Source organism: Bradysia coprophila (assembly GCF_014529535.1).
Source record: "Bradysia coprophila strain Holo2 chromosome IV unlocalized genomic scaffold, BU_Bcop_v1 contig_144, whole genome shotgun sequence".
Taxonomy (NCBI): domain Eukaryota; kingdom Metazoa; phylum Arthropoda; class Insecta; order Diptera; family Sciaridae; genus Bradysia; species Bradysia coprophila.
In genome coordinates, this window is record NW_023503373.1 from 940,922 (window position 1) to 968,778 (window position 27,857).

The following is a 27,857-nucleotide window of genomic DNA, read 5'->3' on the forward strand; positions in this document are numbered from 1 at the left end:
GGTTTCTGTACAATGTAATCAACCAAATTTTTAAATGATAATATTAACACAATGTTACTGCTTGTTTTATGATTGTTGCAATTAGATTAGAAGAAATTTCGGCAACTCTATGAAACGAACGCTATCATTTTGAAGAAAACAATTTTTCAGTAACACACTTCGGAAATGAACCATTTCTTTCGTGTAATTAATGTATAAATGTAATACGATTTGATTTTACTTTTTAACTTTTATCAAGATCGATGTATGGAAAAATACCTGAAATTAGAGTGATTTGACAGTGTATAGATCAGCGATATTATTACCTTCCAACCGAACTCAACGAAAGCCTACACTCAACGATACGGTACGAAACAAAAGACATTATCCAATATCAAACAATCAGACAGGAAAGGGAATATACCGGAAATGTTACAAAAAATACATACGAATTCATTAGGTGAAAAAGATTGACACGTTCGAGGATTATGGTTTGGAAGGCTGTAAAATCGGGGGTTCACGCGGATACAGATACGTTGGTGACACACAATATCTGGCGGATTTTCATAGAAAAATTTCACCAATCGTGATGATTATTGTCACCATGATTTGATGAGGCGGTGAATTATTTGAGTCAAAAGACATGATCCCGTGCTTGTAATAAAATGGTCTAGCGGTCTAGCAAAGCTGAAATTTTCTAAATAGTTATTAGGTTGTAGCGTTTTGCAGTCTTTTTTATTTTTTTAAGGCCTGCGGGTAGGCTCGATGCAGAATGGTCCACTGATCACGAAAATAAAAAAAAAAGTTTAAGTTCGAAGCTCCCATACGCACCTCTGACAACCGACTTTTTGGTCACAGAGCCATAGTGAGAGCAGTTCTGCCGCCTGTGTTGAAACACATTTGTTAAGTGTATATGATAACTACTCGTAGAGACTGTGGCTTCAATTTGGCATACTTTAAAATTTTAAAAAATTCGACTCACTGATGAAAAATTACAAAAAGTGTTCCCGACCATGACTTTTCCATAAATTTTTTGGAGTAATGCTTTCTGAAATCTATGACTGGGAAGCAAAATAGTCGTGTCGTAGCTCATTTTAAAGGGAATTTCAAGAGCTTTCAAACGAATATAGACTTGACATAAAGTTTGACCGGGTTGCAGATTCATTGACCATCTAATGTGTTGAAAATGGTACGAGAAAAACCATTTTTTTTTATTTTTCACAGAATTTATGCGAAAGCGGTTCCAAATTGTTCTTAGTAATGTTGGCGTGAATGCAGCAATTTTGGGGAGAAACAGCCGACTCTTGTCAAATTTCTCCTTACATCGCTCTCACTATGGCTCTGTGACCAAAAAGTCGGTTTTCAGACTTTTTTTTTGTTATTTTCGTGAAGTAGTAAGAGTCGAATCTACTAGGTTACTTTTTCTGTTCTGAGTTTTCTTTTCAAGAGCTCCTTTACTTTATCAGATTCAACCATTCAACCAGGAACTATTCTGAGGAAAATTTTTCCCGATTTTATAAAAACATTTTGTGAGACATGGAAACGCTGTTCCATCAAGTACAAGGACACTGATAGACAACTTCTATCGCAGCAAACACTTTTCGACAATATTAGTAGAGTTTGATCCAACTTCAGCTACAGAGTATTAGCTTAATCAGAAGGAGCGTAAGCCAAAACATGGCGTAAGCCCACCGAATGGCTTAAAGGGGAGTTTTTCCAGAGGCACAAAATTAAAAACACGATACTTTTCGCGTTATTAAATTTTTATCGTGTTTGAATACGATAATACATTTTTATCTACGATTTCTACCTATATTCTCTGCCTACAATTTCTTTTCCAAATTTTCCCGATTTTCCTCTTTTTTTAAATTTTCCCTGTTTTCCCAATTTTTCCACAAATTTTCCTCAAAATAGTCCCTGGATTCAACACACATTTTACCACTAGCCATCGTTCAACGTTTATTTTTGTCATTGCCGTCGATAACAGAATATACATGCCATCCGTTAATTGACACTATTTACGTTAGCTATTTACAACTGGAACATTGTGATTACATCGACCATTACTTCTCACACCAGCAAATTGATGAGAATATATATTGAAGAATACCAGATCAAAGAAAACCTCAATAAAGGTAATTGTACAATAAGAAAAGAAAGCTTGCAACCGGCATCGTCTGTATTTACAAACAATTACTGCATTAACACCGTTTAAACTTTAATTTTATGATTACATAGTACTTTGTGAATAATAACATAAATCAATGCTACCAATAAAGTGTTTCTAATCAGTTGCCATTATCATAATCGTTGTAGAATTGAAAAACAGCACAGCGTAATGTTGAATCAATTGAATTTTCTTTTAACGAAATTAGACAGATGCTTCAGAATTCTAATACCATTTTTATTGTCTCACTTCGTCGTCCACACTATATGCGTCCTTATCGTTGAGTGAGTGTAACGTTTATAAGTTAATCATGTTTACTAAGTATTGGTACCGTTTCCGGTCTATCGTATAATTTAATACCCTTTTGATTGACGATGTATTAGATAAATTTGTAGTTCTCTTCAATGAACACATAAAATCAACAACATTTTGCGGAAAGATTATGTCAGTCACTGCTTTCTTCAGCCAGCGGATAGAAGAACTCAGCACATATTAAGTGAAGCTTTTGAAAATGTCCAATAAATGTTAAAATCACTAGCAGCTCAATAGAATTAAATGACAACGATGAAAGCGTCAGAATAACAAACAAAGCCCAGTAATTCATAATTCTTGTGCGATACCAGACAACGACCTACATCAACTCAATAAATATTCGTCTTAAATGAATTTGATGTTAGTTTTTCTCCCGCACAGAAGTAAATGCGATATGATGCGTAAATAACTACGACTAACAAAGACAGTGAAACAGTTTACCAAGCCGAGAAAAATGGGAAAGCTGCTTTTCGAGATATATTTTCCGTCACAACAGAGGCACCCGAAGTTTCATCTGAAGTGAGACAGGTTTCTATTTTCTCAACTGTGTTTAAATAGTTTTTATTACCGAGGGGAAAAAAGTTGGAAATTTCAATTTGAAGGTGTTGAGCGTTGCGGGAGCCACCCGTGAAAACAAATTTCCTACTTTTTTTCAGATGTCAAAACACCATTTTCACAGCCCGAAAGGCTCCCGAAGTTTCAGCTGAGGTGAGAAAATTACTATTTTCTAGCTCGCGTTGGGAAAAAATCATCTTAATATCGAATTTTAGTTCATTGTGAGAGAGAAATTGAAAATGAGAAAACCTTATGATGCAAATTTCGTGACTCTATAACACCGTATATGTAGCGTGACAATTGAAAATTAATATACTGTGTAAGGTTATTTCGAAAAACATAATTAAAATTGCTTTCATTTAAACAGCAGAAAAAAGCAATTTGTCAAATAACCTTGAACTTAAACTGAAAGAAAGAAAAATGTTTAATATAAAGAAATATCAACAGATGTGTACAGAATAATACTGCCATCATGGGGCTAAGATAGGGAGAAAATGATTAAAATATTCAACTAGGAAACACTGGTCATGGCATAAAAGATTCCTTGTCACCCAAAATAATTAAAATATTTTGCTTGCGAACCTCGCTAAAAATGAGCTTCAACGATAATGTCAATGAGCGAATTTTCGTGTGGTGCAATAAGTAATTGTAGATTTTAACATATCCCAATGTGTGCATCCGAGTGCAGAGCCCGTGGGAAGTACAAACACCTGGTATTGGGCTATTTTCAAGTTTATATACTTTAATAGATAAGAGTGTATTGGTGCACTTCCTTCCCGATTCATTACTTCACCACACCACGATGTACTTAGTACATTGTACTCATCGTACACAGTAAAATATATCTTACGTAACTGCATCCTAATCGTTGTTTTGGTAAGTGAGATTATAGAACTTTCCGGTGGCTTGGGCTACAATCTTACTAAAGATCAAACAAAGATTTTTGGAGCAGTTACATAGAGTTAAAGTCATCCAAATATTTATTGAAATTTGCTTCAGCTAGTCCACTCACGCAACTATACACTGCTTATGCGTATATACACGCGTATAGAAGTGACGAAACCGTAAACAAAGTATAAGCTAAGCAGTGTGTTTGTATGAGTGGGACAGCTGGTAGAATAGCTGAAGCAAATTTCAATATAAAATTTGGTTGACTTTAAATGCAATAGTAATGTTAGATAAAGAGACTCTTAATCAAAAACAAAAAATTTGGAAAAAAATGAAATCGATTTTTGTTGTTTTTAAATTTGAAAAACAAAAAATTCTACGAATTTGATCAAATAAAAATCGAGTAAAATAAAACTTTCGATAAAATTGTTTGAACGACTTAGTCGTTCGTCGGTATGTTAGCGTAACACAAAGTTAGTAAATATAAAATCAGCAACAAAAATTCTTGAATAACATTACCATATCATAAGAAAAAAGCTCAACAATTATTCAATTATTCGAAAAAAAATTATATTTTCATAAAATGTGCACGTAAAAAATATATAAAAAGAAATAAAACTAATTAAATGCATTTTTTATTAAGAAAAAAAAATTAATTAATTGTTTTAACTTACGTATACTTCTTCCCATTGCGACACGTACCGCACCAGTCTTGATAATCTCAGCAATCTTGAAAGGAGAAATCATAGTACATTTAGAATTGTATTTACCTGCTCTTCATAAATAGTTATAACATGCAATTAAGAGCTTATTAAATTTGCATGTGTGCTCACAACGCAAAACATAATGATTGGAATTTTTACTTATTTGAAAAAAATAATCTTCCAACCATTTAGTCAAGTAACACCGTCCAGTTGTGTAAGACCACTTAAGATCATTTCTAAAATTATAATGCACATGGAATTCTCCAACTTGTTATTATTGGTGTCTCGATGTGCTTAACACAAAACGATTGTTGATAGTCCTCACCATCACTAAACTTTATGAGACCGAGGCCCTGTGTGCATAGAAGAATCTCATAGGACAGTCATATTATTACATTACACTACTCGATACAACTTTTATTTTTCAGTGCTTCTTCTGACAATAGACCTAGTTTACCTCAGCCGATAAACATATGATAGAAAATGTCAATGGACCGGAAAACCTTTTTTTGACGTAAAAAGTAAATGTAAGCAAAAAATTATTCTACGATATGCGTCGACAGCTGCAGACATTTGACTTTTTTGTCAGATATAAAAAACAGTAACGCTTGAAACCGTACCGTAGAACAACTTTTTGCTAAGATTTAAATTTGAAACGTTGAAAATTCGAAGATTTTTATTTTGAAGGACTAGATTTTGATGATCAGTATAAAGTAAACAGTACGTATAGACATGCTGTAGAACAATTTTTTGCTCGAAATGAAGAGTTGCATCGATTTAAAAATAGAAAAACACAAGAAAAAAAATTCAGTCCTGGAGGTTCATATTGGTGACAATATAGATGCACTCTCCATATTGTGCATATATATTGTCACCAATGAACTAAGCTAATTAAGCTTAAAATTGAAGAACATTAAGTTGAAAAATTCGTTGCCACAGTGAAGCCAAATTTTTAGACTTTCAACTGGTTTAATCAGGCCTTTCAACAAAGAAGAATTCTTTTAAATTTAATTAGTCATTTGAGACCAACAGCTTCATTTTGACACCAAATTGAATTTTCTACGACATGTGAAATCTGAAATCTTGTCACTTTCGTGACCCATTACTAATTCTCAAAAATAAAAGTCGCAGAGTCAATGTTTATCGTATCGTGTAGTGTATTGTATAGTAATGAGGCGTACGTTTCATAACACTTATGAGCAACTGATATGCAACTGATACACATGCTATCCGACTGTCACTAAATCACTATCTAACAACATCTGAAACATTCAATTTGTCTTAACATACCTAACTAGTGATAAAAGTTTGGCTAAACGTAAAATTCGAAGTGCACGTCCAGCATGAAGTATTTGAAACGAATCTGAGAAATCCTATAAACAAAACGAAAAGTTATTTACGTAAACTATTTCCACAATGTTTATTTTGTATTACATCCACCTTATTGTTAAATATCAAAAATATATAGTCTAGTGGAATCGACGAAATTAAATCGAGAAAAAACCAAGTTTTTAAGTAATTTTGTGCAATCAATTTAGGATCTAAAATAACTTGTTCCGCGTTGTCTTGTTGCATTATGCCTGAAAAAAAAATAAATTGGAAATCGCATTCGTTAGCATCATTGTTGTACACATATCTCGGATGAAATTTCATTGGGTTTTTTCCAATTACCTGTTCTAAAGTTGACGACAATGTCGATTAAAAAAATTGTGTCGCTCATACAATTAAAAGCAATCCATCGTGTGCTTAAGTCATCATTGAAAAACGATATTGCCACTGGAAGTATAATCAAATTTGCAACCAACAGCAATAACATACATAAGTCCCAATAGAATCGAAACGAACTGCATGGATGTATGACCTGTGGAAAACGATTGCCTTTATAATGGATCCACCAGTGCATCAGCATAGAAATATAAATTTTATTCAGACACTCTAGAGACTTATTACATCAATAAAGAGAGAGCGCACCGATTTTTAGCAGCAAAAAAATTGATTTTAATCGAAATTAATTTTTGGTAAAATCGACAGTGTACCGTTGGTTTTTCCGATCTATTTTATAAACATCCATTAGAAAGAAGAAAAGACACGGTCATTGCATGTGTAAATATTTAAGTTATAATGAAATATGTTACGCGAATTGCGATTTTTAATTTAAATTAAAGAGAATATATACGCGAGAAGTCCATGAAACGTTCCTTTGAAAATGAAAAGTATAACACGGAAAGGTGGGAGTGTTGTATTCAAATGTTGTGAATATGAAGCACATAAATAGATTCCGATGTTTCGCCATTGGTCAGTATAGAGAGACCAAATGGCGTCGTACTTAATCGTCAAATATTTCACTGCGCAATTTGTGGTCATAAGCCTTTGGCTTCTGTTTGCCAAACGTGTCGGATAATGAATGTAGTTAACTTTTAAGAAATAGTAGGTGAATTGCAACATTGATCTTTGATCTGTTACTTCTTTTGTCCAATCTTCAACTTGATATTTGATAGAAAATCTCTTACTTCATTCATTTTAACAAATATTTCACTAAATTAAAAGGCACTAACAGTAGGTCATCCCTTATTTTAGTCGTTGCAGTCGATAACAGATGAGAAGCCATTTCTCCTAGTTTAATTCGCAGAAGGCGTATCTCTTAAATTTTACTCGACCCTTAAAGACGGACGACACAAATAAAACAATTAGAAAAAACCACTCACCCAATGTCCAGCTGTTTTTTGTCTTATGCGTTCCTTCACCAAAGCTTTTTTGCTTCCAAACAATTTCATAGCCAGACGATTGTCCGTCGGCTGGAACCATGATTGTAACTGGTTTTTCAGAAAATTTGATGACATTTTTTCGGTTATTGTGGATATGTTTGGTAATGGTTCTTCCTCTTTTGGGGTACCATACAAAGAAACATCATCGAAGTGGACCTGAATAGGGTTTTCAAAAGAAAATTTTGAATGAAAGTACGTTATACGTATCGTTCTTAACCCGGATTTACCTTGGTTCTTGCCATTTCGCTGGCAGCGTCGCATATTAACAAGGCTTCGTCGTCTAATGCTGTCACCAATGAATCAGTGCAGGTATTATCAATGGATGAAATTCGTAAATCACTTTCATTATTCGAAATATAATGTGAACATCTAACGGAGTCTGTGCTGACCGTTCCCAATAGTCTGAAATGTTTGAAATTGTAAGATTAGTTTACGGATTTTTGATCTTTTTTTTTGATGAGGAAATGTATTAGGGGAACGATTTTAAACAGAATTCGCATCAAGATAACAACATATTGAACGCCAATCGGACTCTTTTCAATTTTGTTTGTAAATAAATTTTTCGTAAAAATAAATAGAAACAACAAAAATTCAGCGAATCGAATAATAAGAAATATTTTGTTGTGTCTTCAAACACTTGCCAGAAAACGATAATTTTAGAACGAATTACTTATTATCGCTCACTCTTCCTGTCTGTGGCGTTTGAATTAAGTTTCTGTTTTTTAAGCAAACAAAAGTATGCGATAAAATACACATCGTTTTATCGGTAGCTGGTTTAACAGAGACTACTGGGAAGATAGAAACTGAGATGTTTTTTTTATCGACAGACATTAAACTTTTCATTTTTATTAATTAAAGTATAGTTAAGTTTTATAGGCGTGTTTCAAGTAGCTCCCTGTACATTCACATACGTATGATTCTCAAAATGAGTGGCAACTTTTTTTTTTTTTAAATAATTAAGTAACGGGTGTCCGTACAGGCGAGGAAAAATAAGAAATTACAAGTACAATTTTCTTTATTCAATCCACATACACTACCAATGTGACGACATCTAAGTGCGTATTATGTGTTATAACGTAAATATCGTATATGGATTTAATAACTTCAATTGGATTGTATTCGTTGAAAATGTGACTTGTTTATTTTCTCGTTACTGTAAACCCAAAAATAAAATAAATTTAAAATGAAGATTTGACTGCGAATAGTATAATTTTGCTTGAACATTCTTGAAAAAACTATCACATGTAGAAGTAAATCTTGCCTTCGGCGCGGGATACAACCTTTCTCCTCCAAGATAAAGAAACTTCCCGCAGATACGTAATAATTATTACCTCTTGCAACCATATTATACTAAGAACATGGATAATTGTGATATATTTGAGACTGTTTTATGTTTACTGAAAGAATAATACACTACCAGACTTCCCTAGTAGCGGCAAGACTCCTGTCAAGATTTTGGCCATTTGATATCATAGTATAGCTATACAATCGCTAATGTAGTTGACTTAAAATGGTATCACAAATATCACAGATATCCATGTTCTTAGTATATTTTGGCTGCATGTGGTAAAATATGCTTGTAGTATGCAAGCAAAATTATACTATTTGTAAGCAAATCTTCATTTTAAATTTTTGCTTTTTGGGACAGGCCTTAAAGACCTATTTAGATTATATCCGTTCGTATTAATCCAATAATGGTATTTTCCAATAGCACTTTTCATACTTTCTTTTCAATCAACGCACAATATTATTCAACGAATTATCCTTTTGTGCTGCGGTATGTCAATAAGATTCTACAACTTCTTTTTTGTGTAGAATTTCAAAATCTTCTCAATTAGATCTGACTAAAATTAACACTAACTTATAACTGAGAGAGTGTTACTCGTTTAAATCTGAATATCGAAATTGTGACCTACGTTTGAAGTCAATTAGATCACTCTTAGATTCCTTATCAATTAAAAAAGCAGATGACTTTTTATTGCCCGCTACACTTGTATTTTAATACATATATTGCTAGATTATATTCGTTCTTGTGACAAAAAAAACATAATTTTTGCGTCAAACTTGTTAAAATATTCACAAAATTTCATCCATTTTTATTTTATATCAGTACGTGTATCATTGACACTATGAACTCTTGTTTGGCCTGTCTTTGCTTTCTAGATTTTACTTGAGAAAGTTTAGTTAGTTCTAACACATTTTCACACAAATTTTAAGACATTGGATTCGCTTAAATATTTCATATTAAGTAGCATAACCAATTAAAATTGTAAACTTTTTCAAGGCGAAAAATTAGCCCAATTATCCTTGCACCGCACTGAAATCGATAAATTTTTTTCATTAACTTAGGATAACAAGTTTCTATATTAAACTTTCTCACAAGAGCACTGAATTGCTAACAAAACGGTTAATCGAGATACACTAGAGTCAAACATGTACCATCATTAGGTTAATATCTCACCCAGTTCTCAATTTTTTGGAACTGCTAAAATTAGATTGTATAGCTAATGAAAAACTGTTATTTATACTTAAAAAAACATTTTAAACAAAATACTGGCAATCACAGTCTGTGTACATAATTACAAAGTTCAGCAGGATCAGATCAATTATATTTCTGTATGTCTGTCTAAACAAAATTCATAAAATTTTGTTTACATCAAATTAAATTTGTACAAAAATTGATATGGTGCCGTTGTCTGACGAAAAGTTATAACTGGAATGATGTTAAATCATAAATAGAAATAACTTTTTTAATATTTAATTTTCATATCTCTGTCATAAACAGTACGAAAACAGACCACAGGGAATTGTAAATGGGTAAACTTAACGACCTGTTTTAGCTCCAAATAACTTACATTAAGTAATATTCAGATAGTGTCAGTAATTATAGCTGTAACTACTAAAACATAATCAATCTTTTCATTTATTTTATATATTAAATAGAACACTAACGCCCAGCACTACAGCAATCACATTAAAACTTAAATTAAAACATAATCATTACAACCAACAACAAGGACTAAACCACAAAATCAACTTTAACCGAAATTGCAAACCGTTCATGCTACGCTTGTTAACCATATACTGAACGAACCATAATTTCAGATTTTCCAAACCACCTACCATAAGGCGATTTCACTGTTCAATCTCCGTATTCATTCGTTATTTTCGAATATATTTGTATTGTATTCTCGACTGTATGTTAGGCGTAAAATCCGAAAACTATGTCGTGTTCAAACACTGCTCAAGTGTAGATGACTCAGATTATGATATGGTCGTTTTATTTGTTGCTTTTTTTTGTTTCGAATCGAATCAAATCGTTTAGTTTCTCATTGGTTACAATTTAGTAAACAAGTGCTTAAGATATGTATGACGGAAAAAAATTTCTAAGATGTGGATCGTTAAAATTCTTCCCAACCAATTAATCAATTGGGATCATTTCGTTTTCAATATTATTCGTTGTGGAAATATGACAAAATAATACTAAAAACTAAGAATTGCACCAAATATATCACGCACAAATCACAAATGGAATAGAGCTATTGCGTCGATTCTGGCATTAATATTTCGTATAAAGTATCTGTAATCCTAAAAAACATTTCGACTTTTACCAATAAAGATTGGGTTATTTTTCTATTAGGAAGTGTGTAGATTAGAAATGAATAAGTAATAAGCAGCCGAAAATAAAAACACATTACCACGATTGCCATTACAATTTTATCCTTACCAGAAATCTAAAAGACTATGCGAGGTATGTGGAGAGCACTTACAGAAAAAAGGAACAATAATATTTCTGAAACAGCGATTTATCTATATCAACAAAAAGAAAAATGTAATGTAATTGCGTTTAATTCTATACGGAAAACTGTTATTATTTATGTACTTTAAGGCATGCTCTTTATTTTCAATTTTTGCTTAAAAAGATAAATTATTTTTATTCGTTTTTAATAGAAAAATGATTTAAAACAGTTTGAGAATATAAAATACCGGTTTCTAGGCTAATTCATTCATCACATAATATGTGGTCAGATTAGAATGCTACAATGTGTTATCAGTTATGCAAAATAAATATTTGATGCACAATTTGTGCGACAACACAGCTTGCAGTTTGTTTATTTGCTGGTAGTTTTATTGCATGTTTGATATTTCGATTATTAGTAACGGAAATACGCATTTACATGCTTTTGATTTCCCTAGGGTTGAAAATGTCTTATTAGATTATTAGAGAAAACTAAGAATTGGTTTAAAAAAACAGCATAGTAATGCTGAGGACGTCGAAAGTATTGCTTGAAACATGAAAAGTACGGGTTTTGACGCATGTAGGTAGCAGTAGTATGTAAAATGCATCAAAAAGAAACTAGGGATAAAAATGAAAAGTCATGTTTTCATATGTTTGTTGACCTCGGCATCGCCTCGGAAGCTATTTACATAACTAGGGATGAAAAGTTGAAAAGTCCAATTTGTTGATCTGAGGCGAATCCAACAGCAAACTTCGTAATTTAAAGGTTTGACACCCTTCACAAGTAATATATATTACACACTTGTCACGAAGAAGTCGAGGCTTGCCGAGACTGATAGTGACAAGTGTGTACTCTATTTTATCACATAAGCGAAAACGAGACAACAACATAGAACTGAAGTGTAATTTTTGAATTAAACTTCTAGTTGAGTAATTTTGACATCCGAACACCGCGCGTATGTGATAATAAATATTATGCACCTGTGTAACGCACTTCAAAGTGATCATAGTGGTCAGCTGCAGAAACTATCCTATTTTACATGAAAATATTTTTACAGAGTTTTTCAGCTGTGTGATACACTGTAAAGTTTCACTACCCTATTAGAGTACCACTCATGCTTTTAGTGCGTTGACATGTGTCCAAATCTTTACTTTCACAAGTTAGTGATTGTGATCCTAAGCCGAAGGCGTATATCATTTTTTATGTGTCAATGAAAAGATAAATCTGGACTCCTTCTCAGAGCTGATGCATAATATTAGTCTTACCACACAGAGACATACATTACGTCTGAGGGTCTGAGGTTCCAAAATTTTATTTTGACGAGTATTTTAAAAATTTGAAACCACGTACGTACCGTGCTTCTGGTCGGTAAATGCGAAAAATGGACTAAAAAAAATTGCATTTACCGACCAGAAGCACGTAAAAACGCTTACATAACTCGGGATAAAAATGAATCTGAACTTTTCAATTCTTTGTATATGTTGTTTTGTATATATGACTACTACTACATTACAGAAGAGTCAATACTACATCGCCAAAATATTTCTAAGTGTATTCAAGACAATTAAATATCAAATCATAATTTCGATTCTAACCAACAGATAAGTGTTCACAGAACTCAAATACATCCCATCAATTGTATGATTCTTTCTCTTTATCTCATTTTTTTCTTAAAATTTTCTAACAACATCATGAACCGTGTTTACCTGATTGTGCTACACTCAAAGTGTAGAATCTATATTTTAAATATTCATATCTCGGTTCGATAGGACCTCTGAATTAGATCATAAACGTTCGTCACAAAAACAGTTTATTTCGCTTCATTACGTGTGAAAGTCATTGGTATGTTAAGTTAAGAGTACGTCATTTAAATAATGAGAAAACACAAAAGATAAGGACCAAAACTTCTACCATTTCGTGGAATCGAATTTATTGAATTTTAAAAAGTTATAAATGGTTCGTTCTGGTAATAATACACAGATACAGTATCGTGTAAACACCCATTGGTTCGGTGTTGATTTGAGGTTTATAAGAAATTTTTATATCAATTTGATAGTAAACGGTGTAACCGAATCTGTTACTTATTTTGTTTAAAGTATCGTTTAGCGTTTGATACAAAATCTTTTACTTCATTAGTTTTACCACGCATTTTACTATTTAAGACAACACAAATTAAATTTCATCTCCAATTTTCCTCGTCGCTATCGATAACTGATGAAGAATAACCTTTTATATTGACACGGCATGTTTCATGGAGACGCGAATGTACAGAAAGCTGCTGTTTGCACCCTCATAATCACTTTTTGACCTAAGATTTTCAATGATGTCTTGCTCGACCATGTTCCACTAAAAAATGGGCCCAATTTGGTAAGTAGTTTTTCGAAAAAATCTCTCATTATTCATCGAATAAAATTTCTTAATTACTATGAGAAGTGCCTTTCTCTGAATTGTAAAGATAAACATCGGAAGTTTCATAAATAATCCATCGATAATCCTAATCGTTGCTGAAACGTAGATAGCAAGTCTGCTAGAAATTAATAATTCATTATTCTTTTCATATTTTTCGTATAAAAAATTCATTCAGATTAAAGGTTTACTGTTTCTTTTACTCAGCGTCAGAGCTTAATGCGGAAAAACCAGAATAATGGGGAAAAAGATTGGGCCTTTTCGATGGAAAAAATCAAATCAAATAAGTTTCTTAACAGCTTCTTAGAAACGTTACGGTAAGATTAACAGCATCCAGGTTTTCTTTATCAGTTGCATTGAATGCTGACTCATATAGTTGATGCATATGAACGGAAATTTTAGTCAAGGCGAATGACGATGTTTGCACTATTAAGTAAATGAATGTACATCTGCAGATGTATGTTACGAGACGGTAAATATGGAGAAGAATATAAGAATCTAGTTAGCTATCACGATACCATGAACTATCACATTAAATTAAAATATCAACTTTGTTAATACAAATGCAGCTGAGTGCTAAATTCACATTTGCAATTAAGAATACGATTAACAAAAACCACACTCCATGTACATATTCTATGTAGTATTTCGATTATTACTATTAGTACAACACAGAACAGAGAGGTAGTCTTAACTTATTTCACTTATACATGCAGTCTTATTAAAAGAGGATTACACTTGATTAGACCATTTCTTTTGAATAACTCTTAATTTGATGTTATCTTTTCTTCTTTTCTTCGCCATTTGGAACAGAATCGGGATTTTTTTTTTACCAAGCGAATGAATTGAAATATCGTGCAAGACTAAGGAATGTTTTAGCATAATTTAACCAATTTTACTTTTTTTACGTTCAAAATGGAGTTATAGTGAGAGACATCCAATTTTGTATCGAAATTTGCGACGTTGGCTACTCCTACACATTTTTACATAATCGCTTATAAGGATACAATAGTCATGCAAACGCAGGTACATAGGAAAACGTACCACTTGGTTTGTTCAGCTGAAGTTAATTTAGATACAAAAATGACTAACACGAGCTGTATTTAGCAAATAAGCACTTTCAGTTAATTACAGTGGCATATGGCTGTTATTCTACAAATATTTACCCTCTACTGTTGTAGAGCGAAGGACAATAACATACATTTGATGTAAAATGGGCAAAGAATAGTGTACTATGTGTAACATGCAAATATGGTCATGATCGTAGTTAATTTATTTAACACATATACCAAATGTCATGTGGAATGCGTGGAACGCGAGTGCTTGGAGAAACAGCGACTGCTACGCAATTGACATCTGATTGTTTTTTTGTTGATTTGTTGGTTTTGTCGAGTGCTTTTCAATTTTAACATTTTCTTTCGCTTTGGTGTAACAAGGACTGAAACAGCTTCTGGTTTTGTGTTAAAATTGTTTCAAAGTCTTCTAAATTTTATAGGTTTCAGATGTGTATATAATAAGCCCTAATTAGGCCGTTAAATCGTGAATTTTGCTTTGTGTTTGAGTGATTTGTTTCCGTTGAGAACTCATTCTGTTCTTTTCTTTTTTAAAAGAAAAATTTAATTAATTTGATAATACAGTAGGCAAAGTATCTAAATTGATAATTTTCCATTAATTCGTCACAACTTTTAATTCATAATTCAATCCTGAAAATTCATCAATCTAAAAATACACTGCTCGTATGCATTCACATCCGCAATCAACAAACGTCAAACGGTTTTCATTGTCTCATTAGATTTTTTTGTGAAAATGTTTTTTGCCTACCTATTAAACCAGAGCTCTCAATATTTCCGAAATTGTTTCATTTCGAATAAGGAAAGTGCTCTTAAAATCAACAAATCGAAAACAAAAAACAATGTTTTTATTCTTGGAGTTATTTTCAGGAAATTTATGCTACGCAAGCCTTTGAATCGTCAATTCAATCGACTGTTGTATTTAATTGATGATGCGAAGATCTTTACAGCAAATTGGAATGCATTTTGGGATCGGCAAAAGATTTAGGCAAAGTTTCAGAAAACTATGTAGTTTATGTGGAAAATCAAATAGGAAAAGATTTCTTTTGAAGGTTGTTTTGAAGATTGTACTTAAAAAGGTGAGGCAACCATGCTGTTTTCGGTCAGTGAATTAGCTTAGCCACACTACAAACCACTTATGCCTCGGAATAGGTAGGTTTGTGACATGAAAATCAAAAACCTGATCTGACCTGACATGTTTTAAATTTAAATTTAATTAATTTGCATATTTCTTGTTAGTTTCCTTTGCCGCTGAGTTCTAAAATCGTAATTTTCGTTTAGTAGTTTCACGGAGGATATTTGCATCATAGAAGTAACAAATTTCTCAAGATATTGTTAAAATAATTTGCGAAATAGGTCTGATATAATTCACTTCAGGTCAGTGTCTGTATTTTCAGGTTCAACTCAAATCAGGTCAAGTCAAAATCTATCAGATCTGATCCAGATCATATCACGTTTCAGGCTATTCCTATTTCAATGATTTTCGGTTACACTCGTGGTGTCCTTCAAATTACTAACGAAAATACGTTGAAGATGCGTCTGATGTTTATTGACACATGTTGGATTTTGTTTCTTCGCCGTTGGCTAAATTAAAGTCAAAGCTACAAAACATTTGTAATATGCATGTGGAGAGGAGTTAGTAGTCTTAGCTTCATATTTTTGTTGATTTTCAGTAATGTAATTAGTAGTCAAAAGAGCCTGATGAAGAGCAAAGCCGAAGCTCGAAATATTGCGTAAACTAACGTCTTTTATTTACAAACCACCGCTATAGTCCAAGAAATCAACCAACTTTAGTTTATTGTCACATAGCACATCTTTCTGACAGAAAAACCAAAGAATATATTTAACGAAAAAAAGTTGAGCTACGGTTAGAGCTTAGAATTTTATTAAGATTTGAGATAAGCCTACGAGGTGTAGTAGTCAAGCCATTTTCTACACTCACATTTTCTGATATTTTTCAATTGTCCAAATTTGTTAATGTTCGACATTTACGCAGCATTTCGGAGATAGAAATATGAGATTTATTACATAATGCCATAGGTGAGGGATATTATTCCCCACTGGATTAATAAATTATCAAGCAGCACTGCAAGGTATTTTTCTAAAAAAAGCAACGAAAAACCAAATAAAGAATGAATTAACTGAAGTAACGTACTTATTTCAAGAAGTTCAATACAAAAACCAGCGCTAAGAGTGCAATAAATTTATCAGATTTATCTTTTCGACTAATGGATTTTTTAAATCTTATTAAGAAGGGGTTGCTGAAATAATTCCTCCAAAGTGACTTGATAAGAATTTCTGTAGATACTTAAAAAGAGATTAGGTCAAAATTCAAAGATATTCAGTGAGCCCGGCTAACAGAACCCTTCTATTATTCAATATTAAAATAAAGATCCATTGAAATAGAGGAAAAAATCTTTTGAATCGAAAACATCTGCAACTTATTAGAAATTCCTGATATTTCTTTATTTTCGAGTAGATAAGTAGTCAAAACACATTTTAAATGAGAATGAATTAAAAACAGTATCGAACAAGCGAAGAACAATTTATATAAGTTCTGTTTTTGATCAATAAATCTAAGTTTTATTTAAAAAAATCGATATCCGACACTTGCGGAGCATAACTTTTCTGAAAATAACTCCAAGAATAAAAAACATTGTTTTTTGTTTTCGATTTGTTGATTTTAAGAGCACTTTCCTTATTCGAAATGAAACAATTTCGGAAATATTGAGAGCTCTGGTTTAATAGGTAGGCAAAAAACATTTTCACAAAAAATTTATTGAGACAATGAAAACCGTTTGACGTTTGTTGATTGCGGATGTGAATGCGGACGAGATTGACGAATTTTCAGGATTGAATTATGAATTAAAAGTTGTGACGAATTAATGGAAAATTATCAATTTAGATACTTTGCCTACTGTATTATCAAATTAATTAAATTTTTCTTTTAAAAAAGAAAAGAACAGAATGAGTTCTGTACGGAAACAAATCACTCAAACACAAAGCAAAATTCACGATTTAACGGCCTAATTAGGGCTTATTATATACACATCTGAAACCTATAAAATTTAGAAGACTTTGAAACAATTTTAACACAAAACCAGAAGCTGTTTCAGTCCTTGTTACACCAAAGCGAAAAAAAATGTTAAAATTGAAAAGCACTCCTCAAAACCAACAAATCAACAAAAAAACAATCAGATGTCAATTGCGTAGCAGTCGCTGTTTCTCCAAGCACTCGCGTTCCACGCATTCCACATGACATTTGGTATCTGTGTTAAATAAATTAACTACGATCATGACCATATTTGCATGTTACACATAGTACTTAAAGTATAAATTCAATATAAAAGACATAACATTTCGTTGCATTTAGGTTTGTTAAGATAAAATTGTGATTGAATTAGATCGCGAACAAGTGCTATAAATTTGAGAATTATTTTCAATACAGTAATTTGCTATTGACAATGACGACAACAAAAACCTGCAAAAAATGATCTTTAGCATAGCACTGCTCCTAACGCGGAAACTTATTTTCCCAACGTCAAAAAGGCTCTGAATGTATGCGTGTACGATTATTCACGAATGCAACGCAAGGTCTTTCTTGATTACATAGGCCACCGAACGAACATCTCTTATGTATATTTCTTATGCTCATGCTAAAGAGCAGCGCTGTGTTTATAGATTTTGTATCAAATAATTACACGAAATGTTGAACAAAAGGAATAGCAGATTTAGTGGTGATTAGCTTTTAAAAGGTTATTGCTCTTTGAGTTTAAAGGTCTATTAACCTTTAAGAAACGGCAAACCGCAAGCGTTATGCATTATAATATATTACTTTTTGTTAAAAGTATCTCCTAACGTCTGATGCAAGATCTATTACTTCATTTCTTTTACCAGACATTTTAATGTATAAAACAACAGAGGCAGTACTCTTCGAATATATTTGTCATCGTTGTCGATAACAGGTGACAAGAACATATTTGTGGATGTATAGTTACTCCTAATATTCCATTATTATTCATTGTTATATGACTTTTAAGAATCAAGTTTGAAAAAGTCACAATTTCGTTACTCACCAGGATCATCAGTCTTGAACAATTCACGCCGTAATTGGGGTCAAAATTAAAAATCTAAAATGTATTTTTCTGTTCACTTTTTCATCTACTCGTTCATTTGAAATTCAAATTTTAGTCACACTTACGGCGTGAATTACATGTGGGCAATACCACCCAATTAACCAAATACTTCCTTTTCGAAAATTCGGAAATCCTTCGGAAAAGAACAAAAGCGACATCTATTGTTCTTTTTCCGAAGGAAACACAAGTACACACGCATTGCTTCATTATACCCCTAAAACCCGTGCTTCCACCTACGTAATAAATACTAAGCGATCCAACCTTAATCTATTTTCATCATAAGACCGGAAATGCAATAAATTCATATGTGACGACGAAATTCTTATTCAACTATTTGTTAGCAGCGACGGCGCGCGACGGAGATTAGTTCTAATACAAAGTTCATTTGATTTAAATGTTCAATCGAGATCGAAACAACATCTCTGTCTGTTTCATTGAGACAATTAGAAATGTTTCAGTTAATTGATCGGATTGTTTCATTTAAAAAATGATAAATTAATGAGATAGACACATCAAATATATCATCCATTTTGAACGACGGAATTCACAATGTTTGCATTGATCATTGATTGCGGCCATTTAAAATTCACGAGCTTTTAATATCGTCGAATAGGAAGTGTAATAAGTACTATGGTGATTTGATGGTGTGTTTTTACAAAATCAAAAAATAAATCCTAATCTATCGACAGAAGACATGTATGTCAAGAGTATATTTTTAGCCTCATAGTCATTAAAAATAAAAGTACTCATATCCTCTTTGGCAATATCAGACTATTTATAATCAGATAAATTTTCATGTACAGTGAAAGGAAGGTAACACGGGTTTTAATGAGCCTCAGTCACGACAAAGTCAAGTTCCACTGGTAGAGTAATTTCTTTGGTTCGAATTTCTACTGTAGGTGTATGCGTTCTACTAGTTTAAAATTAAAAGGAGACAGAAAATCGTGACTTACCTTCCGTTCGTCCTATATCCTTTTTTCTGTGCTCGCGTTAGGCTATTGCTGTACGAGTAACATTGATTACTTATACCCAAATTGTTAAAATTCGAGTTTTCAATTGGCACACTAAGTTGTCTATCAAATTGCTTATTTCGATTAATTCCATTTTTTGTTCCACTCACGTACGTTTGCTTATTAAAATCATTTAATACTAATTGACCTGTGTGACAGTTGTTACATCCATTGCTTTTAGCGTTAAATTTATTTTTCAAATCACTATTGACTGGATTGCGATAAACATTTTTTATCGAATCGTTTAATTTGAGCGACGTTACTTTCTTCAAATTGTGATTAGCCCCCGAGCAATTATTTTGAATCACTTGCGATCCGATACTGTTGCTATTGCTATTGCTATTACTATTGCCGTTGCCATTGTTGTACTGGTGACAATTCAAATTCTGACACGATAGTTGTACAGAGTTCGTTTTTTCTGGTTTTTTCAATTTCAAGGATATATTACGAAGTTGCCGCTTTGAATTGGCTTTGATTTTGCAACCACTCAGAAACGATGAGCTGCGAGCAAAATTTTTGAAAAAACTATTCTTTTGCACCATATGATTCTTGCTGCCATTGAATTTGTTATGTTTTATGTGATTACATTCAGAGAACTGGCTATTGTTATTGTATAAACTAAAACTATTATCGGTAATTTTCGAACTTAATCGCGAATTTGAATTGCTCGTCGCAGTCGTTGTATTATTTAGATCGACATTCTGCTGTATTGGTAATTGACTGCCGTAAATGTTACTGGTCGTATTAACGTTTGATATTTTATCACAATTCACATTTTTCGATGCATCCAACGATGACCAGTTAATATTACAACTGCTAGTTACTTTGAGCGAATTACACGCGTTGCAGCTAGCTGCATTTACCACACAACTCTCAGATAAATTTTGTTTTGCATTTCGATACGATAAAACGCTGCATGTTGCTGATGGATGATGAAGGCTAGAATCAACTTCACAACTGTTGTTCGATATGTGCAATAAATTTTTATCAAGCAATAAGCTATTGCCACTATCGAGGTTAACCATAGACTGGCGAAATTGTTTGTAATCCAATTGTTGAATGTCTGAGTTTTCTTCGCTGAAAGGCAAAAATGAGAAAGAAAAAAAAAACGATTAAGTAATGTGTATCAATAATGAATGAGAATGTTTTATAAAAATATATTGGAGCACATTATAGACATATATAAATCATGTGTACGACACACAAGAGCATATTAAAATTTAATATGCTCGCGCGTGTATGTACACGTATTAATGGTTTTTTTCACGCTTTTTTTAAACATAGCTTTTAGCTTCCAATGAAAAAATGATTTTGAATGGACCGAAAATATTCAGAGATGACGATCACGTCTCACATGTAACTTGAAAAGTGTATCGAATTTTAATCTTTCCTTTTTATTCAATCGCAAAACAATCACAATTGAATATTGCAAACGATATTGGAAATTTTCTTCCGTTTTCCGGATTTTACTTTGCACTCCCTTCTCGGCAACAACTGAACATACATGAACAGTTTGGACTAGGGATTGCAAACCGGTTTAAACAGAACCGGTTAACCGGGCAATTTTAGCCAAATCGAAACCGCGGTTTTTAGGCATAAAAACCGGGGTTTTCGGTTTTTAAAAGTCGCTCCAAAAGTCCAAAATGTATTTAAAAAAGCACTTTGCAAGCTGTATTTTCTGCTTATGTCGTATTATTGGAGTTATCCTTGTTTCCTAATTATGACATGAGGAATGTGTGATATGAGGTGCAAAACATTGGTCTCGGAATTTTGACATTTTTAATAATTTCAAAATAAACGTAAAAAACTTCAAAAAATCGAAGCCGGCGTTGTGGTCCTTGCACAAAAACTCCTCATGACATGTGGAATGTGTAGTAGATAAATAGAAGCACCGAAGGCACGAATAAGACAGAAAACAGAAGGTAGCGACAGTACTCATTCATGGTAGACAAACGCAAGGTTCCTAGTCGCGAGATCGAAAACGTTATTCAACACAAGATGGCTGTGTTTGAGGACCGAATCTAGAGACTGTTTATCAGTATTTTCTGTATACGTGAAAGTGTATTGGTGAGCTATGATATGAATCGGTTGGTAGGGAAAGTAAACGGTCGAGAAGGAAAGTAACGGTTGGGAAGGAATGCACCAACACACTCTCACTATTACAGAAAAATAACTTTCAAAATACCCCAATACACACTCGATGTGTGTTTTCGCTTGGGCTTCGCCCGCCCGTGCACACACATCTTGTGTGTATTGGGGTATGTTGAAATATACTATTACTTAAGTGTTGACAGTGTTGACACTGAGAGAACATTTTCGATTGCTGGACTTTTATGGACAAAATTATAGGTTCAATATTAATTGTATAAAAATATATTAAGTATCTGCGGGAAAATTGGTTTATCTTCGAGGAGGAGGGTTGTATTCTGCACCGAAGTCAAGAGATGCAATCCTCCGAAATTATAAACCAGTTTTTCTGCAGAAACGTAAGATATTTTATGTGTCGATGCAAAGATAAACCCAAATTACCTCTACAAACAGATGGTAAACAAATTCATTTCATTTCATTGAATTAAATACCGCGTCATAAACGCGAAAAAAGTATTAAAACTGTGAAATTTAGAGAATAAAAAGTTTTTTGATCTTAGGATTTGACATTGGAAAAAAACCGAAACCGCGGTTTTTGAATTCAAGTTCGGTTTGCAATCCCTAGTTTGGACTGATCAACCCGGTTAGATATTTTGTTGCATTGCCGGTAGTTGTATCGTACGTAAGCTTTTGCAACGGCTTTATAATCTGAATTTAACTCTCAAAGGAACAAAGTTATTGCTATGTAGAAGATGATGCGGAAACAACATCTATTACTTCTATTGTCAAAAATATTTCTTAATAAAATCTTTTACTTCATTTATTTACCATAAACGTGGCTATAAAAGACAATACTTATTACTGTTCGTTGATCATTGTTCTGGTTGTTGTAGCTAACAGATGACTTAGAGTCTTAGAGATTTCTTTTTGTCGAGTCACAACATAGAGTTGAATTTTTTGTGTTAGGGCAAAGAGGCAACACTCTGTTTCGATGCAATTTGTCGTATTTCGGCTTTTACTCAACAAGATATTTGTAGCATGCTAATTTTGATGTTTTTCGTCAAAAAATAGACAAATTCACAGCCGATTAACAGTCAATTAATATCAGAGGCCCATTAGAAGAGGTCGTGGTCGGATGCAGAGATAAAAATCTCCAGGCTCTTGTTATTATTTATGGAGCGAGTCCAATACTGAGAATTGATGATGCCAATCAAAACATATCCATCCAAAAATTACTTATTGAACTTTCAATTCAGATGGCGAACACAAAAAATGTGTGGTCTCTGTAAATTAAGAACTCGATAAGAGATTGCGAAACGAACATGAAAACCAACAATTTCTTATTGCAACGTTTGCTTCAACAGTTTGAGAGCTCTCAGCCCAGTTGTCAATACTCATGATAAGCGATATAGGCGAACTTAACGAATTTAAGATCGCTAATTAATCGGGAATTTTTCATGGTTTAACTTGAGAGAATATGTAAAATGCAAATTGACGGGCTTACAACAAATAAAATCAGCCATGAACGTATACGAACAAGACACAGTACTCTAACTCTAGCTCAAGAAGTCGTAGTGCTATGAACACAAGGTCATAGGTTTATCGAATGCACAAGTTCAAAATAAAATGTTATCGCGATATTTAACCAAATGTTTCAATTGCATCCACATACTCAGTGTGTAGTACATAACACACAACCACAAAATAGTAACAGTCGAATATATATTTTCGATTTGTTATCCACATACGAATTAAGATAATGATTATCATAATTTTGATAAAGAGCCAGTCGTAATTCGTTATCATAAATTAAACTTAGTTTCGGTTCGGCAGCTTTAAAATCAACATGTCTACTCCAAAAATTCGACTGTTGTCGCCAGAATTACAGTTAATTGCACGGACGGAATTGTTTGAAGATCCAAATCAAATTCAAGAATATTTGGATATATTGAAGCAATGGTTGGTCAAATCTGTTCATATCAAAGCGAGAACGGATGACCAGTTTTTAATTGCATTTCTTCGTGGTTGCAAGTACAGTTTAGAAAGAGCGAAGCAGAAAATTGACATGTTCTATACATATCGAACTCATCTAACTGAAATTGTTGGGAACCGAGATCCACTCGACACTAAGATTAATGAAGTGATTAAAAACGGCGTTACGCTACCGTTACCGATTACTGGAAGTCCTGGCTCACCGAGACTTCTTTTCTTTCGAATGAACTCGTACGACCCGAGTCGTGTTAGAATCGAAGAAATCATGAAAGTGTTTACCATGATCAACGACATATTGTTGATTGAAGATGATAATTCAGTAGTTGCGGGTCAAATATGTGTTTGTGATGTGGGTAATATTTCCATGGGTCATATTATACAAATGCAGCCTGCGTTTTTGAAAAAGGCGATAATGATATGGCAGGAAAGTTCACCGATAAGACAGAAAGGAGTCCATTACATAAACGCTCCGAAAATTTTTGAAAAGTTGTTCGCTCTAGTTAAAAGTCTGTTGAACGAGAAAATGAGAAATCGGGTAAGTTTCGACGGGTGGATTTGTGTTTAAATATCACAATGTGACCAAAGTCTTATATGGATAGATTTTCATGCATCCCTCATTGGACTCTCTGTACTCCATGGTTCCGCGCGAAATGATGCCAATCGAATACGGAGGTACGGCCGGCTCTCTGCAAAGCCTAACCGATGAATGGGAAAAGAAATTTTTGTCGCATCGTGACTACTTTTTGACTGAGAGCTCGATGTATGGTGTTGATGAGAAAAAACGAATTGGAGCAGCAAAAAATCCATTACTTGGAATTGACGGAACGTTCAAACAATTGCAATTCGACTAGCGACTTGATATTTAGATTGCTGTTGTACAGTAAATCAATGTAGGTCGAAATTTAAATTTATTACTTTAAATTGGATGACAATACACCGCTTAATAAATTTGTTTTGATTACTTTTATCGTAAAAATAAATATGAATGAAAAACAGACAATTAACAAAATTCTTTTGGACAGAATCTCACTTCTAAGCCCAATACATTTTTCATTAATTTAATAGATTTCTAAGACAGCTTTCGTAGCTTTAGACAGCAACCATGAAATGAACAGCTTCAAAAAGGACGTATTTTTGGAAATTTGTTGGAAAAATGTACAAAAATTTACCAAAAGCTCTTTAACCTGTCACATTCATCTGTTATCGACAACTGACTACAAAAATAATGACAAACTTTGGGTAATATAATCAAAACCCAATCCTTTTATATAGTAAAATGCATGTTAAACGTTTGAAGTACAAGATTTGAAATCAACCGATTAAAAATACTTTGATCGATGGAGTAATAGACCCAATAAAGTTGCTGGTCATATGCTTGCCGTCTGTTAACCTGTTACAAATGTGATCAGTGATAACTAATCACAGTCGACAGCTGCCAAATAGAGTAATATTTTGTGTTTTACAACTGTGTGACGGGTTATCCAGTTTCAGTACCCTATTTGAAGTACCATTCATGCTTGAAGTGCGTTGCCAAACGCCATAATGGTAAATTTTGGAAAATAGCGGAAAATGTCGGTAAATTTTTCCAAATAAGTTTATCAAAAAGAGGCACTAGCTTCCTGATAAGAAACGTCGATTTTTGCCTGTCGTTTTCTAAGGATAGTTAAATAGGTTCGATAAGATTACTGGGAAAGCTTTTGTCTGCTATAGATACTAGAGTAGCTACCATAGTAGAACATTTACTAACAGTTTACAATTGAGACACATTGTCTACCTCAGACCTCACCTGGCAACGCCATTTCAAAGGTGTTGGAAAATGGTGGACAAAGGATTGCTAAAGATCTCGAAAAACGGTCGACGTCATTTACACGCTTTTCAAGCTTACACATTAGAAGCGTTCATAAATGACGTCTGAAATTGTCGCTCCCTTGTCAAAATCAAAATCAGCCGAGGAGAAAGACACTAAAACAGCCAATCAGGAAACTTACAGCGATGAACTCTAATAATGACCGTCTTTTTGTAAATCTCTTGTTTCTCCAACTTCTCTCATTTCTCCATAACGAATATTATAGAGAAATGAGAGAAGTAAGAGAAATAAGAAATTTAGAAAAAGACGGCCATTATGAGAGTTCATCGCTGTAGATCGTTCGGCAATGCGATTTTAATCCAATTCATTTTATTGTCTATTCATTCCGTAGGTATCGCGGGGTATCGTTGTGCATTAATAAGAAAAAAGATTAAAATTGCACACAATCCTGAAAATTATAATTCCATAACTGTAAATATTATCGGAGTCAAATGTGCATCGTTTTGTTATAACAAAAAAGTCGTCCTTATCATAAAATTGAAAGTACACCGAAAAGATAGCCCACCATATCTTGCTGAAATTCAATAAAAATTCACATGCACAACTATAATCGGTCATTGGCTGCTACTTCATTGTGAACAGCCATTTCGTTGTGCGAAAAATATTTTTTATCATTTCTTATTGTTCGTCTTGCCAGTCTACCGTATTCAACTAATCAAAACATTATCTCCATAAGATCAAGACTTTCGATCTGAAAATGGATTTATGAGATTCCTGTTGTATTTCTGATAATCCTACCCTTCTATCCCTTCTATATAAAGCTATCTACCCGTATGACTCGTTTTTCCAGCGGTGAAATATTTTCGATTTTCCAGATTCTAAATTTGGGTTTACAAAGACATTAGACTGGGATTAACATTCGTCAAAGGCAATCATTTTCGAATTTACTTTTATATTTTATCACGCAGTATACTAATCTGCTGTGCAATAAAAATAGAAATAAAAAACAAATGTGGGAATAAAGAGCAATTATATTATATGAGAACGTATTGAATATTTTCTGCGTCAAAAAGGGATGGTGTAAGTGAAAGAATTTTATGGACCAAATTCAGTGACGTAATTGTCGATTGAAGACAGCACATCTAGATATTTACTGGATGTTTGTTTAGCTGGTTCAAAGCAATCAATTCCTTGATCTTGTATTGCTTGTGTGGACAACCAATGAAACGATTTGTTTACGAAAATTTGTTTATTGTTTCCCCTTGCATTCGGTCGTCGTTACCGACCATAATCATGGCTAAAACAATAAGTGGTCATAAACGAATCGGCTCTACATGTTGAAGCTGAGCTTCTCTTAAACTTACGTTACTTCTAATGTCACAACAATTTTGAATTAAATTCGATTTCTTGGCCGCAGATTATATCTGGGTTCAATATTGTGTTGATTGTTGTTGTTTGTGTTGACATGACCTATGTCAACATTTGTCAGAACATCTGTTGCAGGTGGGTTACTGTACAAAGTTGGTGCCGGAGGGTTTACATTCGGAGTTTTGGAGTTGTTTTTTATGATGTTGAAGAAGACTGGAGAAATGTGCGCTGCATCTGATTTGAAGTTGACTGTTTCGTTGTCATGTAGGATAATCTGGTTGGCCTCGTGAATTTTCATGACACCTTTTTTTTTTTTTTTTTTTTAGATATTTCTAGATATTAATTCAAACATATCGGTCAGCGGAGACACTTTTATAGCACTCTTAAAATGAAAAATGTGGGTGTTTCAACGACTAAAAAAAGAATTTCAGATCATGTGATAGTGAAGATGAAGAATATTTCGTTTGAATATTGTCAACTAAAGAGGTATCTCTGTGCAGCAAGGTGAGAAAAATCGGAGCTAAATTTGATCATGTACCGTTACAAGAAGGAATGAATTAAATTTTCCTCAGTCAGCTGACCGGTCGCAATTTCTTATATCGTTCAAGAGACTTTTGTAAGACACGATCAATATAAGAATATATTGATCACAATACAACACTATTTGTAACCAGACTCTCTATATTCCCACTTAGTCGCTTAATTAATTGTGGTTAGAGCGAGATTTTGTGAGAATCAATTTAAAAGCATATGATGCAGCACTATCTACAACCATAATAAATACAGAAAATAAACTATGTTGTTCGAGGGAAAGCCTCAACGTATAGCAACATATATATACATTGTTGATACAACCGTTTATAAAATGTA

At 33.2% G+C, this 27,857-nt stretch overlaps 2 protein-coding genes across 11 annotated transcripts in view; one reads left to right on the forward strand and one right to left on the reverse strand.

Moving 5' to 3' along the window:
- LOC119071140 (potassium/sodium hyperpolarization-activated cyclic nucleotide-gated channel 2) overlaps positions 1-27,857 on the reverse strand; it is a 43,735-nt gene that overhangs the window by 12,441 nt on the left and 3,437 nt on the right. For 4 of the 10 annotated variants that reach the window (XR_005086600.1, XM_037175839.1, XM_037175837.1 and 1 more), the window contains exons 3-9: positions 19,676-20,809; positions 7,598-7,772; positions 7,311-7,526; positions 6,277-6,466; positions 6,040-6,185; positions 5,896-5,978; positions 4,576-4,630 (exon numbers count right to left, since the gene is read on the reverse strand). Coding sequence is in view for 9 of the 10 variants with exons in the window: in XM_037175839.1 (XP_037031734.1) it covers positions 4,576-4,630; positions 5,896-5,978; positions 6,040-6,185; positions 6,277-6,466; positions 7,311-7,526; positions 7,598-7,772; positions 19,676-20,809 (1,999 nt within the window). In the remaining variant the exon portion in view is untranslated. Of the gene's footprint in view, positions 1-4,575; positions 4,631-5,895; positions 5,979-6,039; positions 6,186-6,276; positions 6,467-7,310; positions 7,527-7,597; positions 7,773-8,040; positions 8,142-10,225; positions 10,455-19,675; positions 20,810-27,857 lie in introns of those variants that run through there. The other 6 variants (XM_037175840.1, XM_037175838.1, XM_037175843.1 and 3 more) reach the window with 4 other exon arrangements.
- LOC119071272 (alpha-tocopherol transfer protein-like) lies at positions 23,524-24,798 on the forward strand. Its single transcript, XM_037176137.1, has 2 exons — positions 23,524-24,347; positions 24,412-24,798. The coding sequence occupies exons 1-2, from the start codon at positions 23,667-23,669 to the stop codon at positions 24,661-24,663; spliced, it is 933 nt and encodes a 310-aa protein (XP_037032032.1). The 5' UTR covers positions 23,524-23,666; the 3' UTR covers positions 24,664-24,798.

Excerpts from the sequence above, each read along its gene's own strand:
- LOC119071272 (XM_037176137.1), top strand. The coding sequence starts at position 23,667 with ATGTCTACTCCAAAAATTCGACTGTTGTCGCCAGAATTACAGTTAATT. Across the intron at positions 24,348-24,411 it reads ACGAGAAAATGAGAAATCGG|ATTTTCATGCATCCCTCATT; the intron begins GTAAGTTTCGAC and ends TTATATGGATAG.